This window comes from Trifolium pratense, linkage group LG6 (assembly GCF_020283565.1).
Source record: "Trifolium pratense cultivar HEN17-A07 linkage group LG6, ARS_RC_1.1, whole genome shotgun sequence".
Lineage (NCBI taxonomy): Eukaryota > Viridiplantae > Streptophyta > Magnoliopsida > Fabales > Fabaceae > Trifolium > Trifolium pratense.
Genome location: NC_060064.1, coordinates 2,129,681 through 2,151,959, shown reverse-complemented (window position 1 = coordinate 2,151,959; position 22,279 = coordinate 2,129,681). Strand labels below are relative to the sequence as shown.

Below are 22,279 nucleotides of genomic sequence, written 5' to 3'. Positions count from 1 at the left end.
ATGTTATATATTTTCAAGAACTAAATCATAGTCGAAACCATTTTTCTATATCGTTCAAAATTTTAGAATCTGAAACGTAGACCAATAATTATAAGGGAGAAGACAATTGTTCTTACTTGTTATATAAGTTTACACTGGTATTTTCTTGCATCACTTCACATTTGATTATAGAAATGACCAAGAATCCAAAGAATATTTAAGTTGAAGTGAAGAACGACTTTATAGTTATTACATGAAGAATTTCATGTTCCTGTGAAAAGATACTCACTATTTTATAGTGGGAATCCAGATAATTCAACGACAAGAGCCATAGAGAAACCAAACACGAAATTCGCCTGTTATCACACGCCACACCACCACAATATGCCTTGGTCACAAAATCAACCAGTGAACCATCACAATTGAGTTTAACTTAACCTTCCATAGGGTCAATCCAGGCATACAATCTTTCAAACAAATGAACAGCTAGCCCTGCTCGATTTTAAAATCTGAACACAAGTATTAGCATGGCCAATACTCACCACCTGCAAGTTCATCAAACACAGCAACTCCCTTTGCTAAAGCGTTCAGTTTAGCTTCAAATCAAATTTAGAAATTATATGCAATTGTAATCTTTCGTCATTTATACGCAAGGAAAAGTGGCACGTTGCGTTTGCGAGATTTGGATTGCCTGCAGTATCACGGATTCACACAGAAAGTGATTCTGGACCCTTGATTCATCCACTCCAAGAACTAATCATGTACCACTTCCCCACCATCCGTTGCAAAATAATAAGATAAGAGATGGGAAAAAATGAAACAAAAAATGCCCAATGTAGTAAGTAGCTTATATTGTTTCTGAAAACTGAGGTACAAGTATAACTGTATAAGGCTCGTATCAGAAGCTGATAAAATTTTTACCGGTAGCATTGGGAAGTGAGAACCATGATTGTCTCATCAATCTCATTGCTATTTATAGGTTGGGGGAGTGAAGAGGCGAGGACGTTAAAACCAATCGACATGCTGGGTTGAAGATTTGGTTTTCTTCTTTGGCTTTTGGTATCGGTTATTCTCAAACTTAGCTTTGGTTATAAGTGAAAAAAGCAAGTCTTCCTCGGCTGATGTATCATAGGGTACATCTAGTATACTGCAACATATCAACCAAAAGGAAATAAGAAATCAAATGGGATGAACTTATTAAACTCCAAAATAACTGTATGATTCAAGGTTAGTATATGAGAATAGATAAATGGGAAAATTAGGCAAGGCTTTATTCTATCCTTTTAGTTTTACAAGAGAGATAGTACAATAAGTCGATAACAAAGGGATTAATTTGATTAACTCTGTGCCACAACTCACCAAGTAAAAAAAAACGTAGGTTGAGTAAGGTTGTTAAAGTTACCTGTGAAGTAACTCCTCCAAAAGAATTCTCTGTGATGGTGTTACATAATGAATGCAACTTCTAGGGCATTGTCCAACAGCACACTGAACTTGGTAATCTTCCTCTTGACCTATAAACAGTTGTTGAGGATAGCGGTATTCATAAATAAATCATTAAAAGAATGTCATTTGCACAACATATGCACTCTTCTAAAACAAACACAGTATGTCATTCTTAATTAATTACTTTCTCAAAATGAAGGAAGAGAATTATAGATAAGAATAATTAACCTTGAGAAAACGCACGCGCTGTTCCAGTTGAAGAGTCAAATCTGAAAGCATGAGGTGCTCTTTCCACACAGGAACTTGAACAAGCTGCAGATAGTTTAATCTCATCAATTTAATGGAATAGTAAAAGCATAGAAACTGTTCATCCCCAGTGACATTCAGACATTGTATATGTACATATGTAGGACCCACGCTTCATATTAAAGGTGTCTCCAGCATCCGACAAGGACACATATTGAACACTACGCAGCTGGTGTCTGACACCGACATATGTGGTTATGTATAATCACTTCAATTTTCTCAAACTTACGGGTCAATGTTAGATTTGTGTCGGTGCTTCATATATATATGTGTGTGTGTGTGTGTGCGCGTGCGTGTGTGTGTGTGTGTGTGTGTGTGTGTGTGTGTGTGTGTGTGTGTGTGTGTGCGCGCGCGCTACTACTACCTTTGCCGACACAAAGAAGCTCGTTAACAAAAACATCAAAAGCTTCACACTCTGGTCTGTCAAAGGGATCTAAGCATTCCCTGAAAATTCAGAAAGCATTGTAAGAGAATAAATACATACAGTAAATTTCAAAACAATGAGTGGAAAAAAAGAACAGATAATTTACGTTTCAATAATTTGTGATGGTGTGTAGCTGGATAGTATCTGCAAGAAGAAGAAAAAATGAAGGTGATTAATTGATTAATTAATTACAAGTTACTAGTATAGGCTATATATGTTGTGTGGTAATGAATACAAAAAAAAAAAGAAAAAGAAAAAAGAATGAGACTGAGACTGAGTTTAAGTAGTACTTGGTATGCTTGAATTACACGGCGAATCATAGCATCAGAATTTTCATCTCGGTTGACATCTGGGTGGAACTGCTTCACCTGTGTAATAAATTAAAGATTAAAGACAATGAAACTTGAATTGAAGTGAATGAAAATGGTAAATAAATATTGATGGATGGTGTTGGTACTTTGGCTCGAAAAGCGGCTTTAATTTCGACGGGGGAGCAGTCAGGTTGGACTCCAAGGACGGCGTAAGCAGAGGGAGTGGATAGAGGACCATCTTCTCTACCTCTGCAACTGCAACTTGTTCTTGTTTTATTCTTAAAAGACAGACACAAAGGAAAAGTACAGTTTACAAACTTAGAAGTTGTTGTTGTTAAGTTGAAGGTACACAGCCAGGATGATCCCATTCTGGCTGCTATTGTGGTCGGAGTGGCCAGACCAATTGCTTCCATCTTGGACTTACTTTCCCATGGGAGGGGAGAAGTGAAGCATTTCCTGGATGACAGAGTGCCACTTGTTGTGTTGTGCTCTCTGCTTCAATTATATAGGATTTCTTTTGCAAAAATTATTATTATTGTTATTTTGACAGATTCCAAAATTATTATTCTTCCAAAACATATGAACTTTTATATTATTTATTTTATCCAATTTTATAAAATCAATTTAAAATTTTACTCCATTAATTAGTTTTTACCATAATACTTCTGCTTAATTCACATCTTTTTTGTCAAACAAATAAAAAAAATGAAATAATTTACCAACACAAACTCTTTCTTGAAAAGACAATTTTGCCAATGAATTCAAGGATGATTTGGATAAAATAATAGTACAAATTGTAGAAAATTGTATTTATTTTTAACTAATAAATAATCAATTCCCTTATTGAGAATAATTTAGTCAAAAAATTGTGTTCCTACATACCCCCTTCCCCTTGTCCTATCATAAGCCCCGTACATCATATTTCATGCAAAAGTAACAATCCAACCATGACCATATTTGGTTGTGTGCAGTTCATGCAGTCACACAATCAACCACACTGGTGGTAGTTGGATTAAGATCAGATGGTCCAAATCCAACATAACCTTCGCTTAATGCTGGCAGGCGGCGACTACTGGACAATCATCGATGGGGTTCTCAAATACTCATTGAAAATTAATTGTCAGAATAAATGCAGTGGCTAGTCCTCTTTATCTTGTTCCAAGTAGAAGAGAATGCACTTTTTATCAGGTACATAGCCTTCATCTTTCAAGTGTTTCAGCAAACCAGACAAAACCCAGAATATAATATCAGCTTGTGGATGCAATTTATCCCCTACCACAAAACTATTCACTTTCTTTTCTATCTCAATCCAACTTATACCTACTTCTTTTGCTACCCCCATATCTTTCATTCTCTTAATGGAACTTGCTCTCTCTTTCCATTTCCCTTCAATAGAATATATGTTTGCCATCAAAACATAAGGAGCTGGGCTATCTGGAGCAGCTGAAAATAGTTTATCAGCAGCATATTTACCCATCTCAGAATCACCATGTATGCTACAAGCACCAAGCAATGCTTGCCAAACTAGCACACCAGAATCCTCAGGCAATCCCTCAATGAATTTCTTAGCTTCATTAAGATGTCCTGCCCTCCCAAACATGTCGACGACACATGCATAATGTTCTGACCTAGGAATTATGCTGTGATCTCTAGTCATAGATTCCAAAAGCTCCATACCCTTCTCAACTAATCCTGCATGACTGCAAGCATGAAGCAGTGACAAAAATGTAACATCCGTTGGTGCTGTACCCTCCACTCTCATCTCTTCATAAAATTGAAGTGCCTTGAAACCGTCTCCATGGCGAGCAAAAGCTGCAATTATCGAGTTCCATGAAACTGAATTCTTTTGAGTCATATGATAGAACACTCGGAGCGAGTCAGACAAATCTCCACACTTGGAGTACATGTTTACAAGTCCATTACCAACAAAAGGATTTTCACTGAAATTATTTTTTATGATTAAAGAGTGAATCTGCTTTCCAAGAGCCAAAGAAGTGCCAACACCAAATACCCCAAGAACAGCAGAAACCATGTTGGCATCAACTTCCATCCCCAGCGCCACCATTTTCGTAAATATCTGGATAGCCTCATCCTCAAATCCATTTTGAGCAAAAGCTACAAGTATTACAGTCAATGAGACTCCATCAAGCTCCTCAGCAGACTCAAAAATCTGCCATGCTGCGTCTAAACTACCACACTTTGAATACAAATCCATCAAAGCACTTTCAATACATAAATCCGACTGCATTCCCAATTTCCATAACAAGCCATGAATTTTCAGGCCATCCCTTAATGCCTGTAAACCCGAACAAGCCATGAGTGCACTCAAATATGTCAAAACATTAGGACTCACATCCCCACAACGCATTTGAGCAAACAACCTCAAACTATCCTCATAAAATTCATTTTGCGCGAGGCCAGAAATCACAGCCGTCCAAGTCACAACATTCCTCTCAATCATCTCATCAAAAACCTTCCTTCCTTGACTAAAACAATCACATTTAAAATACGACGTTATAAGAGCATTCCCAACTGTAGTTTCCCCCTCAAAACCACCAACAAACACCAAACAGTGGATCATTTGTGTTACACTAGAAGAGAATCCTAATCCTAATCCTAATCTCATTCCATCACAAGCTGACAACATTGTAGTAAGAGTAGCTTTATCAAATCCACAACACACTCTCATTTGCTTAAAGAACTTAAAACCCGGGTCAAAATCCTGATTCCTAAAAAACCCAGAAATCATTGTATTCCAGGACACAGTATCTCTCACAGGCATATGATCAAACACCTTAACAGCATTACACAGCTGACCACATTTTGAATACATGGAAAGGAGAGAGTTCCAAACAAAAAGGGCATTACGTTTGGAGGCATAAAAATGGAAAGATGGAGGTTGTTTGATGATACGAGCATGAATGGAAGAACCGAGAGTGAGGTTTCTGTTTGTCCCGCAAAGGGAGAGAAGAGAAGTTAAATCTGCGTGGGTTGAGGTTGCAGGAAATGGGTATTGGGAAGTTGGTGGCTTTATGTTGAATGGTAGGTTTAGAGAATCCATCCATGGAGGGAGATTGGAGTTCAATTTCCATCTGGGTTTCATCCATGAAATCAAAAAGTAAATACAGAGAGAAGAGAAGAGAAGAGAGGGACTATTTTTGAAGTTCAGACACCAAAACGCAAATGATCCATAAATTAAAAATGTTATGTTTAATTTATTCACAAAAAAAAAAAAACAAATGTTATGTTTAATTTAGAAATTTTAAGTATTACGAATATTATTTTGTCAAAAAAAAAAAGTATTACGAATATTAATTAAAAAAAAATCAATTATTCATTCAAATGAAAATAACACACAATGAGTTTAACGGAGAAAACACAAAGCTATATACTCATCCGATCCTTATTATAAGAAGTTTACTTTTTAAATTCATAGAATGTTGGATATATATGGTTCAAATTATTGACTAGATATATTCAACATTCTGTGAATCTAAAAAGTAAACTTCTTTTTATAATAAGGACCGGAGGGATTATTCAATTCAAGCGTGCCACAACATCAATCCTCTACTATCTCCCACTAGTAGAAGCCTTTTCAACTCACTCATCAATCATATATCTCATCTCATAAACACTACCATTAAGCATACTCTTCTTCATTGATACTTAGCAGTAGCACACAACTAAAGCTCTCCAAAATGAGTAATACAAGGTCATCCTGACTGAAATTCTGGCAGGTTGGTGGAAAGATGCTGCGAAAGATGCTACAGCATCTCGTACCAGTACATAACATAATAGACAAGTTATAAATAAATTTAGTGCAGGAAGATAAATAACACAAATCGTTTGTTAACCTAGTTCGGTGCAACGTCACCTAATCTGGGGGATACCAATCCATGAATGAATCCACTATAATAGCTCTAGTTCAAAACCCTCGACCAACACCCGGTACTTGACTTATCGCCTAGACACTACCCGTTTAATCCTACCTAGGAACCTCCTAGATAATGAGACCCCGTCCCAAATTCCCTCTAACAACACGTACTGTGTTGTTGTCAACTTTATAACGATCAAAGATAGAGACACCCTCCTAAGAATTTAATACCTAGCCAACACTTGACTAAGTTCACAATTTGGAGTTGCTTACAAGCTTCCTCCAAGTACAATACTCAACTCATTACCTACAGGATTCTGAGTGAGGACATAGTGACCATCTCACAACCCGAGTGGTTCACTTACACCAACTCTCCTAGAGAGTGGCTCAAAGACACGAAACCCTAAAGACTACATCTTGATGAACAATGGCTTCGGTGCACAAATAGGTCCGAGTCTTCATGTATTTTCAAACCCACGTAGCTGGAGGAATTGCGGCCAGCCCTAAATTAATTTCAAAAATATAATCAATTTTTTGTTTCACGCAAATATATAACATGTTATATTTTTGTTTTAAATAATACATAAACAGCCTTCCAGAAACTTGGAGAGATTATTTTTTGTTTTAAATAATACATAAACAGCCTTCCATAAACTTGGAGAGAAATGTTTCAAATAAACAGCTGGAATCTTCATTGGCCAGCTCACAAGATTTACTTCAAAATAATTCTTCAATAAGGATTTACTCCAAAACAATATTAATATTTGATTAAATTCAAAAATATATCACGGTATATTTTTGTATCAAATAATAACACATAAACCGCCTTCAGATACTTGTGGGACAAGACACGTCTTGGCTTGTTAGATAAGCACGAAAATTATATTTGAAACAAATCTTTCAAAGATCACTACAAGAAAACTTATAATCTGCAGCGACTTTTATCGTTGTCAAAACCTTAAAGTTGTTGGCAAAATTACTTTCCTCAGCAAAACTTATAATTTTGCAACAACATTTAAAGTTGTTGTCATTGCTAATATTTTTCACAACAACCAAAGTCGCTGCAATAAAGAGTAATATTTTTGAACAAATTAAAATGAAGAATAGAGTGAAAGTAGTGTACCTAGTTCCCGTGAGGTTTCAGAATTCTATAAAAACAAAGAGTGAACTTTGAGGGATGCGATGATATTTAATTTATACGGTTAAGGAAGTTTCCCACAAATGGCTCATACACTTTCAAATTAATAAATTAATAGTAGTTATCACTACATTATTAAATAACAAATTCCCTAAAAACATGATAAATAAGAGGAGAGTTGTTCCACTTATCATAACTGCATCACAATGATGATGGTGTGTCATACAGTTATCTCAAATAAGTGGGGAAGTGAATTTTAAACATTGTTTGAAACGTGATGGATGAGTGGGGTGTTTTTTTTTTTTTTTTTGATAATTATGGATGAGTGAAGTTAAAGTGGTTGATATTTTAATTTATTTATTTTTAATTATGTATTTTTAATTATTGTTGGGATAAGCCATTTTTTGCAGCAATAATAATATTGTTGAGAAAATAACATCATATTGCAACAATTTAAAATAATTGTTGTTACATCTATATTTTAGCCAACAAGTTGATTTTTGTTGAAAAATTATTGTTGCTAAAATTCTTTATTCTTGTAGTGGATGTGATATAAAAATTCTGCGTAAAATAGAGCATCAACAATGTTGTACGCGATGCTACAACATCCTGTGTAGCATTATGGCTATAACTTGTTTTTGCAAAATGTAGCCAACATAAAAACCTCAACACTGACCAACTAAAGTATTCATGCACATTAGTTCGATGACATCTTTCTCTAACCATGAAAAAATCTCATCGAAGAATCCACGAACAACAACCGTACATATAAGCCAGACAACTTCTTCAGGGGGGGCATGTACCGGACTTTGCAAAATCAACGACATGACCAAAAAGCTTAAGCTCAAAGTCCTCCTTAAAGACCTCATGCAGCAAAAATCAAAATCAAATGAAACACATACAAAGAGAAAAATCTCGTGTTATTACATATGCAATCAACCAAATACAAATTTTGGGGAAAATAATTACTATCACTAAAACCCTAAAATGAAACAAATACAAATTAATTACATATTGGTTTGCGGTTTTACTTTTGGATTGGTTCGGATACGATCACCCTAAAGAGACATGTAAGCAAAAAGTACAATCAATAATTAATATCCTAAAATGGATATGAGAAGTAAACCTAAGTGATGAAAATAATATACAAATTTTATAATTTTAATCACACATAACTAAAGATATTAACGATTAAAGATGTGCATTGGTAAACGTAACTGTGGTCAAACAGATCATTTATTTTGGGACATAGGGAGTACTGTCTTTTAGAAAAGCTTGTGAAATGTGCAACATTCATTTATAATTGTTTATGTTTTTGTGATAATATACTATAATATATATTATGGCAACACCGCATAGGAGTTAGACTCCCGCAACACAACGAATTAAAGTTTGAATCTAGGCTGAAAGAAGTATTAATATTTAATGTCCGACTGACGGTGTCTTGATATCTCTAAAGTAGATATAATTAATATGTGAAAAACAATTTGTGATCATGAAAATGTTCTTTCATAAAAATGATCTGTTATAGTGAATTCCTCATCGAAGAGCTCGCAAGGTGCATTGCAAGTTGATGCTAGTGAGTTATGAGAAATATCTTCTTTTTTTTCGGTACAGTAGAGGGCCGAAGCCCAACGAGAAACTAAAAATCTAAACGAACATTTCTAAGCATGCATGCCCCAAAAATAAAAGTGGTTCGTCTAAAATTAATATTATTTGTGTTAACTTCATATACTGCTTTCTTTTTCTTTTTTTTTTAATTGCCACCTTTTGAAACTAAAAATACCGCATTGCCATCTTTTGAAAAATATATATCAAATCCACCTTTTAAACTTTCCTATATTATTCCTCAAGTTGATAAAGTTTTAATTTGATCTTTTATATTACTTATGTCCAGGGGCGGCTTGCACACATGTGCAAGGTGTGCGACGGCATCGGGCCTCAAAATTTTGAAGGCCTCAGCTCAAAATTAAAATTTTGAGGGTCTCAGCTCAAAATTTTGAGGTCCTATAATATTACTTATATATTATTTATACTTATAAAATATCAGATATTTATTAATAGATTAATTTTTAGGCCCTAAACTAATAGTTATATATTGTTAATGTTCATATAATATCATATGAGTATCAATAGATTAATTATCTATACTCGTAAATATAGTTTTAGTCCATTTTAATCTTTCCATAAAATTTAAACAAAGATAATTATTTTGTATTTCTTATCCCATTTGATTTGATGCAATTGGTTTAATATTGATAATCTATATATTTACAAGAATAAAAATGATTTTTTTATATTATACGCAATTTAAGGGGCCACTTTTATATTTTGCACAGGGTCTGTTAAAACCCGGAGACGCCCCTGCTTATGTCAACTTGATACTTTTTATTAAAGTTTATCAAAATGTTAGAATACAATTAACTTCAACTAACCAAATTCGTGTAGCAAAACCAAAACTACTTTTCAAAACTACATTGCTACGGTTGATGAGTCAAAGGGTCACATGAATATACAATCTTTTATTCATGTAATGATTTTATTCATGTAATCCTTATTCATGTAATTCATGTAATCCTTTTTTTCATGTAATCCTTTTTTATCATGCATTTTTTTAAAAACAATTTTCTCATGCTTCGTTAATATAAAACACCTCACTACTCACCTCAATTGAAAAGTTGTGAGAGTCCAAACAACTGATTATCCTCTTGGACTTTGACCATCGTAGGTGAGTCTCGGGTGGGCGCTAGCTTTGCCAATTTTGTTTTTCACACCCTTCCTTTAGTTTTGGACTGCCATCCCACTTCACTTTATTTTCCTTTTTATTATGATGAGTTCACTTTAGACCTCTCATGGTTCTTTCCACCTGAATTTTACTTTTTTGTCCTTAAATAAAAACTTCGGTTGCTATGAACCGATTTTTTTTGCCTTGAAAACAAAATTCAGTTTCTGTTAACCGAATTTTTCTTAAATTTGAACTAGAAAAAACTTTGATTTATACGAACCAAAGTTTTTATCAAAAACAAAATTAAATTTTGTGGGTATAAAAATATTGACTGAAAAGAGAAATTTTATTTTGTTTGATTTAAAAATTATGTTAGGACAGTCATGACACCTGTCATTTATCACAATTTTGGAGTTAGGTAGAATACATAGTGCATGATCAGTAACATAGTTGCTATAACCTTCTTGTGTTCTTTATTGTTTCTGTAATTCTTCTTTGTTGCGTGTTGAAATTCATCTGAACTATTTGTTTTAATCTTGTAATTGATATGGAAGAGGTTGTTTGAAGTTGATGAAGATAATAATGAATTCGTGAGAATTATTGATGTTAAATTGTCGTTGTTATATGTTGTTGTTGTTAAAATGTCGGTGTTGTTAAATTAATTAATTGTTGTTGTTGTTAATTGGTATTAATCGTTGTTGTTGTTGTCGATGTGATATTGATTGTTTTAAATACTAATTGCATTGAAATTATGTTTGTTTAGTTTTTGATAATTTTTTGTCCAATTTTGATGCTATCACGGAAATCTAATTAAGGAACCAAACCACCTTTCGATGTTTCTTGAAGTAACAAATTCAATAAATATTAAAAGTGGCTGGAGTTATTTTGTTTCATATAGATTGTGACTCGTGAACCAAAGGACGGAGAGAAAATCTATCACCATGGAATTTCGGAACCACTACTCTAAAGCTGCAAAGGATTGACCCAATGTAATTTTATTTCGACAAAAGTCAGAATATTACGAGTCCTTTCTTTAGCGTTGACGGGTCTATGTTGAGAATTAGTGTCTATGAGAGTTGCTTAAACAAGATTGATTACCTTTATGTGTGTTTGGAAAGTAAGGATACAACTGATGATATAAGTTGCTTATGTTTGTTTAAAGTAACTGTTTCCAATCAATCGGAGAGTTCAAATTCAATGCACAGGGAATCCATTAGTCGATTTGGTTTCATGAACATATCAGATTTTCTTATCGAAGACATTGCCACTTTTAAGATTTGGTTTTATAAGATGCAAGACTTCAGTGAGTCTCACAAAGGAAAGTTTACTTGGGGATTAAAAAATTTGCGAAGTTAAGGGATATACTGAAGATTAAGAAGAAATTCCATACGGGTCTTTGCATTAAGAGTGGGAAATTTCAAATAGAAAACAAGGATTGTCGTCTTATTGTTTATACTCGAGGGAAGTCTAAGGAATGAAGACACATTTTCGTGTTTCTTGAAGTAACAAATTCAAGAAATACTGGCTGAAGTTCTTTTATTTCATATAGATTGTGACTCGTGAACCAAAGGACGGAGAGAAAATCTATCACCATGGAATTTCGGAACCGCTACTCTGAAGCTGCAAAGGATTGACCCAATTTGCGACGCTTCACAACGTATTTCAAAGCAACAGTGATTTTCAAGTTCCCGATACATCTTCCGCTTCTCCCCGCCTTTTTATCTCAACAGATTCAGCAAATAATCAAGGTGGAAATTCAGCAGCCCCATCGATGGAGGCTGCTTTACCACAATATTCGGTTTTCCCCATATAATATTGTTCAAATTGAACTCAACTAACCTTAGATCGGATATACGATAAAGTCATTATTCATATGGAGCTGATGCTACTCCGTCTCCTCATCCGACACAATCCTTCTCGTGGCTTTCTTCTTCGCCTTAACAGCAGCCCATCTAGCCCAACATAATTCGGAGATACACGACAAAATAAAATTTATAGACAATAAAGGTTTTCTTAAACATGGTTGATGGCAAATGACCTATCATCATGAAGACGATTTAACACATTTGTTTAAACATTATCGTGAGGATATTTAACATTGCTGAAATAATGATTTTTTAAGTTATTTTATTTCATTTTGTTCTTTTTCTTCAAACTCTCGATGTATCATTGTTTTCAAATGGACAATCATTGTTTTCTCTGTGAATCTGCAAAATACTACTCCAAAAACTAGAACTACGTTACATAACAAATTAAATCCTCTCGAAGTTGCACAACTTCATAGTACCAATCTCGTACCTGTTGTAAAAATATATTTGTACTCATCTCTATATCCACATACATGACTAATAACTTTTGTACTCTTCTCATTCCTATTGGTACCTAAATACTCATACACTACTTGTTATCCGCAATTTTACTAAAAATAAATCGATTAATTATAAAGTGTTATATCATTTTAATAAAATTATAAAAATTGAAGGTAAATTCTATGTGGTACCGAATGTAATGAAAATCAAAAGAGGATATTAAATGTGGTTTTCACATAGATTAAAATTTTCTTTTGGTTGTTTTTTGGTGATTTCGTCGTCCCGTCTTTGTGTGGTGTTTGTAATCTCGTTTTGTTGCGGTGTTCGTTTGATTGAATTGGCAGATCAACCTCGGTCAACTACTGATTCACATGGTGATTAAGTTCGTCAACGATGCAGATCCGGATACATAAGTATTCCAGCTACTTTAATTTTATCACATTTTTTGTAGGCATGAGTACGCCGTTTTATGCTATTAATTTGGATGCTGTAAGTTTGTTCACAGATTCATCCTTTTCGTTTTTAGCGGTATTGAATTTGTACTTGAATCTATGTACTCTACCGATTTGAAAGAATGAATATCTTTTATTTTAGTAAAAAAAAAAAAGAAAAAAGAGGGTATTAAACAAAATACATGAATTATAATTCAAAGGGGGAAATTGAACCAAATGGTTGCATTATAATTAATCGAGATACCATGATATATTTCAATTTCAATTTTTATCTTTGACTAATTTTTTGACCGTTCAATGATCAACCTGCAAAATACAAACACACACATAAGCATTTCACTTTTCATATTACGAACCATAATATACATGTTCAATTGACACCATAATTTGAACAAAAAAAAAGAGCAAGATCAATCGTGTCAAAAAAAAAAAAAGCAAGATCAGTAACATTGTGTAAAAGAAATAAATAGACAAAATTACACCAGAGATTATTTGTCTTATTTATATGTAACACTTTCGTTCTTTATATTCTTGTTTTTCCGTTTAAGTCTTTATCTTTTATAAAGCACACAAATAAATCATTTTGTCCATTTTTTATTAAAAAAATGCAAAGATGTCAATCCACATAAGAAATTATTATATATTTTTTAATTTATTTTAATTGAAATAAAAAATGCAGAATTTGGAGATTGTAATTAATTTTTAGGGTTTATTGAGAATTTGAAGATTTTGATTTTTGAGTTTAAAAAGAGATTGAGGAAAACATAAAATATGAAGATGATGAATATGTTCATATCTTCATAAATTTTCTACATTTCTTTTAATTTCAATAAAAATAAATTAAAAACAAATATAAAATTATCTCATGTGGATTGCCATCTCAGCATTTTTTAATAAAAAATGATGAATGTGCCTATTATAAAAGATAAAGAACTTAAACAGGAAAAAAAAATAAAATCAAAAACTAAAGTGTTCCAGATAAATAAGATAAAGAATCAATGGTGTATTTTTGCCTAGCTAATAAATGTGTATTAGATGTCGGTATAAAATCAGTTTTGTATCTTACTGCACATGTGCTAGTAAACACGGCACTCTTTCAACATACAAATATACAATTACCAGGATTAATCTTCAAATGTTGCAAGTGTACATTAGCCTTAAAGTACAGGAAGAAAACAAATCATAAGCATACACAAGACTTAGTCATTTTACAAGGTTGTAGTATGCAATTGTCATTGTCATACAATTTCAAGAATGGTTTGTCTTCCATCATAATTCCAGCCATCAAGACTGACTCTAGGAGTGACACCCTGAGGGATCTCAAAAGATATATCAACAGCCATGCTCTCTCCTGGGACTAGCGAAAAATAGTTATCCGAGTAATGAACCGGAAGAATTCTCGTGTCTTCCCCCTCCTTATAGTCTGTCTTTGAAGCATGGACAGAGAGATGGAGAAAGAAAGCAACACCAACACCATCCCCATTTATTTCAGAATCTTTCAAACCATCACTTTTCCCAGCAAAACATTTATGTATCCTCTTGAACCAACCAGTTTCATGTTCTTTTTCTGCCCCATGTGCATTAGCCGTTGAAGTTGAACTGTAATCAAGTGTTGGAATTTTAGAGTCTTGTGGGCTTTCAGATGTGTTTGTCACATTCACTTGAATATTATAAGTGGACTCATCAACCGAAACCTTCGATGTTATCTTGAGAGGTATTTTCTTCTTCCTATATGGCTCCAATAACTTGTAGTCTTCACCAGAAAGATGCAACCAATAAAAGTTTCTGGATATAATTGTATGATCTGCCATGTTATAGAGTTTGAGAAGAAGAAAGTACACTGGCTTTGGAGTTTTTGACTTCGGATATTTCATCTCAACAATAGGTGCAACCTTTTTTGGTAGCAAAGAGAGATTTTCATGAACTTCGTAGTATGGACATGTTCCTTCGAGATCCCACACTGAAGCTTCAATAGCTACATTAGACAATTCTTCTGAGCTAGTATTAACAACCTGTTTTGAAAAGGAAGATAAAATGATACAAAACCTTTAATGAATTATTCCTACATAACTGGACGAAGTAATAAATTGCAATACAAATCGTGAATTGTGCAATTTTGACCAGTTTGTTACACTTGTAATCTTTTTAATTTGTTACTTTGGCACGTGTCTTAATGGCAAAAAGCTTCTGTTACAGTTGATGTACTGGTAAAATAACAAAACAAGCCTCTTTTTATCAGACTCATAAAACTAGGAACTTTAGTTAAGGCATTTACCTCTATAAAATATGTAGCCAGATTAAGTTGTACGTGAATTGGTTCTGCAGCACATCGACAACCATAAAAACCAGCTGTTTGGTCAAGTAGATGATCATAAAATTGACCTCTCAGACCAGTCCAAGGATTTTGTGTCTTCCATATCAATACACCTGTATATTTACTCCACATACGAGAAGTCCATCCCTCCAGAAGAGCTCTATATTGTATGTAGTTAACAAGCTGTGCCTGAAAAAAAAAATCAGATGATGAAAAACTAGGAAAATTAAACATCAAGTTCAACTTAAGAACTAGGAAAATAAGATGATGAAAAATATATCACTAACGGTCACCAGGATGAAGGTATCACTTACTTTCAAACAAAAATCATCAAGATCTTTTACATTACCATAAAGTTGAATCTGATCATGAACCTTGTTTGGTTTTGAATAAGGAATGTATTTATGATATTCCCATATGGGATTTGGAACTTCTTCTACATAACCATTGGAAAGTTTCTTAAACACCGGTATTTGCCATCCTTCTGATGGCATTGTTGCTCTTATGGTTGATGCAACTGGCATTCCCACAGAACCAACCTCTGGATTGAATCCATAATTGTAAAAGTTATCCTTGAAGAAGTGTTCAGGATTTTGAATTTCATAAGGACCATCAGTGAAGTTCCCCATTCCATCAGCAAATCCATCCCACATTGAACCCTGTATGTAAATGCGTGTACCATCGAGGTATTGGCTAGGATCCTTCGGGCTAGGGTCCCTCAACACCAGGGACAAGTCTCCCATAGATTTAGTATTTTCATCTACACTTTCAAAATCAGGATGAAGCCTCAAATCAATTTTCAGAGCAGCATTTATATCATCCGGCGGAGTTTGTTCATTTCCACCCACCCACAGGGCAAGACTAGGATGATTTCGAAGAAGCTTGACTGTGTCTCTTGCACAAAACAAGAAAAGATCGTGATCCAGCGGACCTTTTGGATTAGATATTGGAACTCCACGTCCATCAACATCCCCTGTAATCCAGAACTCTTGCCATACCTGCAAAATTTAAAACAGTAAAATGGTTAAGTTTCAAAACCCATACCACCACTAATGTAATATAAATTCAAAACTAAAAAATTGAATGTGACCAAGGGTTATATGGTTAAGCTATACAAGCATCTAAACTGGTTAAATAAATTGAGCCCAGTTAAAAATCACTCTTCCAAAAACAAAAGAACATTACAATATTTGTACCCAAGGTATGGATATCACATCACATCATAAGCAGAAGATCCCATAATGCAAACAGACTATTCAATTAAAATCACCCTCTAGGTGGGAATGATGATACAAGTCACTATCATGATAGGTTTTTGCCTCTCTTAATGGTTTGTTGAATGATTTGTTTGGTCTCTCACTCTAACTCTGTGTTAGACTATACTGCATCTGGTAAACCCTCCTGATCAGAACTTCTGTAGGTCTACCATCTTTTCTGCAGTGGGCACTATCAAAATTTACTCACCGATGTATTCTTAATTCTATTAAGTCTTGTGCGACCACTCATCCATTTTAAAATTCTCATCTCTGCAAGTTGAGTTTATTGACTTGTTGGCTCTTCAGCATCCAACATTCAGCCCCATGTAAAGCATTACAATTTACACTTCTTGTAGTTGTATGTAAATTTCTCTGTAAGTTTGAGTGGTAATTGTCAATCACAAACTATAACCGAAGTATTTATATCCTGTGGGACCATCTCTCCAACATGTTCACTAAGCACATTATGAACCTAAGATAAGAAAATGACCCTCACGAAATCTCGAACATAATAATAGGGTTTAGAAAAAGAAGACTGGAAGCAAATTCCTGCCCTTCCAAACATCAGAGCTCAAAATTAAGCGGTTAATAAATAATATTCAATAGTAAGGATGAACTACATCAACCTGCTTTTGATTTGATAATGATGATCGAGTCACTGAAGTTAATACAAAAACTGCTACGTTCACACACAAGCACTTAGAAAGCATAACAACGTGAGCAAACCATATATGCATTCAGCAGAGTCAAATTCATTAAAAACAAAGGAAAAAATAAACAAAAACAAACATGCATTAAACAGGATGAAGCTTACCAAAATGCCATAATAATCACAATAATGATAAAACTCTGGCCTTTCTGCCAGTCCACCACCCCAGCATCTTATCATGTTAAAATTCATATCTGCATGAAATTTGATATCTGTATTATACCGCTTCTTTGAAAGCCGCAGTAACCCATCAGACAATATCCAGTTACCCCCACGAATAAAAACTGGTTCTCCATTGACTTTAAATAGCCTATAAATAAGATACATGCAGCAAAACATATGTGCAGACAGTTTAAAGATTGAATGAATTTTATTAAGTTAAAGGTAGACAAACATTGAAGAAATATGAGTAATCGCCATACCTTCCACCAGTAGCATCATCAATATGGCTCTCGATTTTTCGGAATCCAAAGAGATGGCTCCATGAATCAGACTCGCCAAATTCTTTAACATCAATGCTAATGACAACGTTGTACAGAGATTGCTTTCCCATTCCATTGGGCCACCATAAATTGGGCTTGTAGAAGAAAAGCTGTTAATGCAAACAATTGACACTTGAACAGAAGCGTTGAAATTTAATCCCCGATACATTCAAGTTAACAGGATTAGTAGTAAAAGGATGCTAAAAAATATTGTATCCAGGATGCTAAAAAAGATTGTCCTTCTCTGACTACTTGAGTTGAGCTACTTTTTTAAACTTCTCTAAATACTGTGTTGTTTTATCTATCAAGAGCTGCATATGCTTATTAAAAAAATAGGGCTGTCTCCAAGATCACTCAGGCTGCTTTAAATAGTATTTTGCTGTCAGCTTTCATACCCAGTAAAGAAGAGCATAAGGTATAATTTACAGGTGATAAATTCCAATATCTTGAAAATTGCTAATATATCTAAGTCATTTATTATTTAGGGAATTTTGAATATGAAAATGATCATCGGTATATTAAAGGATTTTCAATTACAGTACAAGCACAACATAGTTTTTTTTTTGGAAAAGAGCATATACGATAATACGACAGTTAACTCCAAAAATTATAATCACATTGAATTAGAGCTATCTAAAAGTTAGACAAAACAATACAGCACAAAGACGTAACACGTGCCACAAAGACAAGTATGTAGAAAAAGTTGTCAAAGAGCCTTTCTCAAGACTCAAGAGAATAGGGTGTGAAATTGGATAAATTTCCTCTAATTGCCAATTTTGCAGATCAAGATTTTTAGAATTAATGATTAAGTTCCTTGAATGAGTTGAAGGTTTATAGACACAATGGACAAAACTTTGCCATAAGCACATTGGAGGTTGTTACTGACCTCAGGAAATGTATATTGCACCCGTGATTTTGCAGGAATTGAGAGGTTTCGAGTTTGAAGATGCTCTACCAAGCAAATGCTATCTTCGAGTTCCATTGTAACTTGGACAGTCAAAGAACACTCAGCGGTCCAGGAGCTCCTGTTTTCCAATTCAGTTGTTGTATGTAAATATGCTCTCTCATAATTGTCGAAGAATGATGAAACCAAGTGGGGATCAATTATTTTTACAGGCTGCACCAAATACAGAAACCGCAATCATCCTACCATGCAACAACCAGAAGCACCATCATATATAAAAAAGAAAAAACCCAATTCTAGAGAATGCTCAACCGGATTTATTTGAATGTATCGACTGCATTGAGCTAAAACTATCATAGCAATTTTGATGTCTACCTCATACCCCTGCCATATTTTTGTTTTGTTTTTCAAACATCTTAGTGACTCCACAAAGCATTTTTTTAAATCCAATACATACACTTGGATTCAGAGTTCAACAATATTCGGTAAAGATTCACAAAAGGACTAGGACCAATAATTCATCAAACAGAGAGGATGAGGGGGAGAAATGAAAGGCTTCGACATTTTGTCTAATGGCAAATCCTTAAGTGAAAGAACTAAACTAGCTAATACAACTCACCCCGGTAACGGAAATGGAAACCTCATCCCATATTCCAGTATTCCTATCTCTGCATTCAAATATACACTTGCATTAGGTAAGATATATTTGGCTTTGCATGGCCTCTCCATAGTTCCAATTCTCTTAATATTTCAAACTAGAAAAATAATGATAGGTCTTTAATTCAAAAAAAATATATATAATTATTTATGGAAACAGAAAGCTATTAACAAATTAAAAGTAATAGCAATGTCACCTTATAGGAGTCATCCAGTCCCAACCTTCAACATATTGTGTGGTTACATCCTTTCCTATCTAAAAACAACAAAAGAAACTGAATTAGATATTTCACATTCATGACTTCTTTTCCTCTCTCACACACAGCCTCTTTTCCCTCGACTCTTAACGGATTTCAATCTGTTGAAACACCGGAACTCGTGATCACCGACCTCGTATGTTATATAATTGGAAAGCATAAAATTAAGAGATCAGATTTACTGATTCAATTACCGACCTCGTGATCACCGCCTTGCCCCCCTTCAGGAGGAATCGTCCCAGGATGATCCGGAGGATGAACAAGAACAGCAAGCAGGTTATTACCATCAGGATGAAGAATATCAGTGACATCAATAGAGTGCCTTCGAAACATTCCTTTTGGAAGAACGGTTTTGTGGCCATTTAAATACACATCAGCAGAGTAATTGATTCCTCGAAAGTTCAGATCACAGTATTGATTAGTTGACTGCAAAACACCGCATAATTAGTGACGTCCATCTCCATCCATAAAAAACTAGATTATCAAACTTTTTAAACAGCTTATTTTAGTTTATCTACTGAAATAAGCACTTTTGAGACTGTTTGGGAAAAACTTATGAAAACAGCTTGTTGACATGTTCACAAATTGTTTTCAGCTTATTTTCATAAGCTCTCCAACATAGCTTATTAAAACAGCTTTATAGCCTATACAAACAAATTTAACTTTAATTTATCTTTTTCCCAAACAGTCTCACAAAACTTATGTCAGCAGATAAACTCAAATAAGTCAATCCAAACAGGTCCATATATTTTACATAAGTGCTTATCACGATAAGCACTTATTCTGTAAGCTGCAAATTAAGTTGTTTATCCAAACAAGTCCTAGGTATGATGATTAAACTGAAATGTAAAACATAAAAATTGGTCCTCTCATACAGTTTTTGCAGCTCATATTTTCAACATTTTAGAAATATATTTATCTCCCATATGTATACTGTTCTCTGTCAATAAAATTACTCATACATAGTAGCAAAGAAAAGAAATACAGCTTCAAATAAGAGTTATTAAAATCTGCGTTCCACCACAACTGTATAGACTTTTTTGAAGTTTTAGAGTCCCACATCGGTTATTTTGTTAAGAGGACACAATATGAAGTGTTATAAATAAGAAGGTAGAAGCAACAATGAAACTTGCCTTAAACTAATGAGTAAGGAAAACAAAGCGAACGGTGAGAGCCGGTCGCAGCATCTCACAACATGATGCAGTAATTTTTGGAGGGGTAATAGGCTGGCCGTGTGTTGACGCTGCTTACTTTGCAGAACTCACATGTGCGGGCCTCCCAAACCCAACCCCAATTCAAGTTCAAATTTTTTTTCTAGTTCTTTCATTTATCATTTTTACTTTTAAATCAAACTTATGAAAACAGCTTATTGACATGTTCATAAATTGTTTTCAGCTTATTGTCATAAGCTCTTCAAGATAGCTTATTAAAAAAGCTTATAGCTTATACGAAAATTATTTAACTAATTTTATTTTTTCCCAAACAGTCTCACAAAACTTAAATAAGTCAATCTAAACAGGTTCATATGTTTTACATAAGTGCTTATCACGATAAGCGCTTATGCTGTAAGCTGCAAATTAAGTTGATTATCCAAACAAGTCCTAGGTATGTGGGAAACTGATTTCAAAATCTTCAATTCAAAGTATAATAAAACATGAAAAATTGAATATAAGCCATAAGTAGAAAGTTAAGTGTAAATATGAAATTAAACTGAAATGATGATTAAATATATAGGAAGAAGAAAACGCACAAGGTTGCAGTGAAAAGTTGTGAAAAACCAGAAAGTGTAAAATTCTCTTCCAGAATCAGCAATGTCGATGATAGCTTCGTTTTGAAGTCCATAGAAAGGATCTGGAACGACTTTGTTCTTCACCAAGGTAGCTAGAACACTGTGAAGTCAAATCAATCAATGAAAGAAAGTAAGAAAGAAAAGTAATAGAGAATGAATAAGTAGAAGAAGATTACGTTCCGGGAACGACGGCTTGGATCCATGGGGAAGTGGAGGAAGTAGGAGGATGAGTAGTAGTGAGCTGAGTTCCGGTGAATTTGACCTCAGTAGACCTGGCTGCTAACCAACTACCACCGTCAAGTGTGGTTTTCCGGTGATGCTCCTCCGCCATCAACAACCGCAAATAAAGAGAACTTTTGAGTAAACAAAACAAACATACGAAGGCAATACGTTGGCCCCTTTTTGCAAGTAACCGAAAGTGGTTATATGGGATTTGGATTGCATGTAGTTTTGTGTTTTACATTACGAACTGATCTAGCCGTACGATTATTATCAGATGGATTAGATTTAAAGTAATTTATTCTTTTATTTTAAACTGCTTTAAATTTAGATCGACGTCCAAATTTATCCTAGCCGCAAGACTGCATGTTGTTTTCGGAAGTCTAAATTAACGTCACTCAACATACACCATAGGGTGGATCTGTATTTTCTGATATAACAACACGATGCTGTAATAGGTTACGACTGTCTGATCTAAAATGTGTGGTTGAGATCATTTATAATAATTTTAAAATTGCATTAATATGAATCATTTGATCTATAACTAATAGTTAAGATCTTAAACCGTGTGAAAACTATGTTATTTTTTACATAGGGAATCTCTATCCTTCTTCGATTAAAGTATTATTATTAGAGGTATTACACTAAAGTGACATTTGCTAGGGCAATGGTTTTAATTAGTATTGCTTTAAACATAGTTCCAAATAGAACACAAAGATGTCTTTATTCAA

The 22,279-nt window shown here is 34.1% G+C and overlaps 3 protein-coding genes and 1 non-coding gene across 4 annotated transcripts; 1 reads left to right on the top strand and 3 right to left on the bottom strand.

The window, feature by feature from the left end:
* Window positions 1–88: 88 nt before the first annotated feature.
* Window positions 89–2,965, bottom strand: LOC123890904. The gene is made up of 7 exons (XM_045940640.1): window positions 2,610–2,965; window positions 2,443–2,520; window positions 2,259–2,296; window positions 2,093–2,172; window positions 1,651–1,734; window positions 1,382–1,490; window positions 89–1,126 (listed from the first exon to the last, which is right to left on the bottom strand). The coding sequence occupies exons 1-7, from the start codon at window positions 2,874–2,876 to the stop codon at window positions 985–987; spliced, it is 798 nt and encodes a 265-aa protein (XP_045796596.1). The 5' UTR covers window positions 2,877–2,965; the 3' UTR covers window positions 89–984.
* A 245-nt stretch (window positions 2,966–3,210) lies between these two features.
* Window positions 3,211–5,642, bottom strand: LOC123890903 (pentatricopeptide repeat-containing protein At3g05340). The gene has a single exon (XM_045940639.1). It carries the CDS (start codon window positions 5,564–5,566, stop codon window positions 3,602–3,604), a length of 1,965 nt encoding a protein of 654 aa, XP_045796595.1. The 5' UTR covers window positions 5,567–5,642; the 3' UTR covers window positions 3,211–3,601.
* An 8,413-nt stretch (window positions 5,643–14,055) lies between these two features.
* Window positions 14,056–21,944, bottom strand: LOC123890901 (mannosylglycoprotein endo-beta-mannosidase-like). Its single transcript, XM_045940637.1, has 11 exons — window positions 21,506–21,944; window positions 21,291–21,429; window positions 19,739–19,966; window positions 19,481–19,539; window positions 19,246–19,294; window positions 18,609–18,839; window positions 17,663–17,832; window positions 17,346–17,550; window positions 15,590–16,273; window positions 15,237–15,464; window positions 14,056–14,973 (listed from the first exon to the last, which is right to left on the bottom strand). The coding sequence occupies exons 1-11, from the start codon at window positions 21,658–21,660 to the stop codon at window positions 14,200–14,202; spliced, it is 2,922 nt and encodes a 973-aa protein (XP_045796593.1). The 5' UTR covers window positions 21,661–21,944; the 3' UTR covers window positions 14,056–14,199.
* Window positions 20,670–20,820, top strand: LOC123893402. The gene has a single exon (XR_006803498.1). It is a non-coding gene; the product is annotated as a U12 minor spliceosomal RNA (small nuclear RNA).
* Window positions 21,945–22,279: the final 335 nt, after the last annotated feature.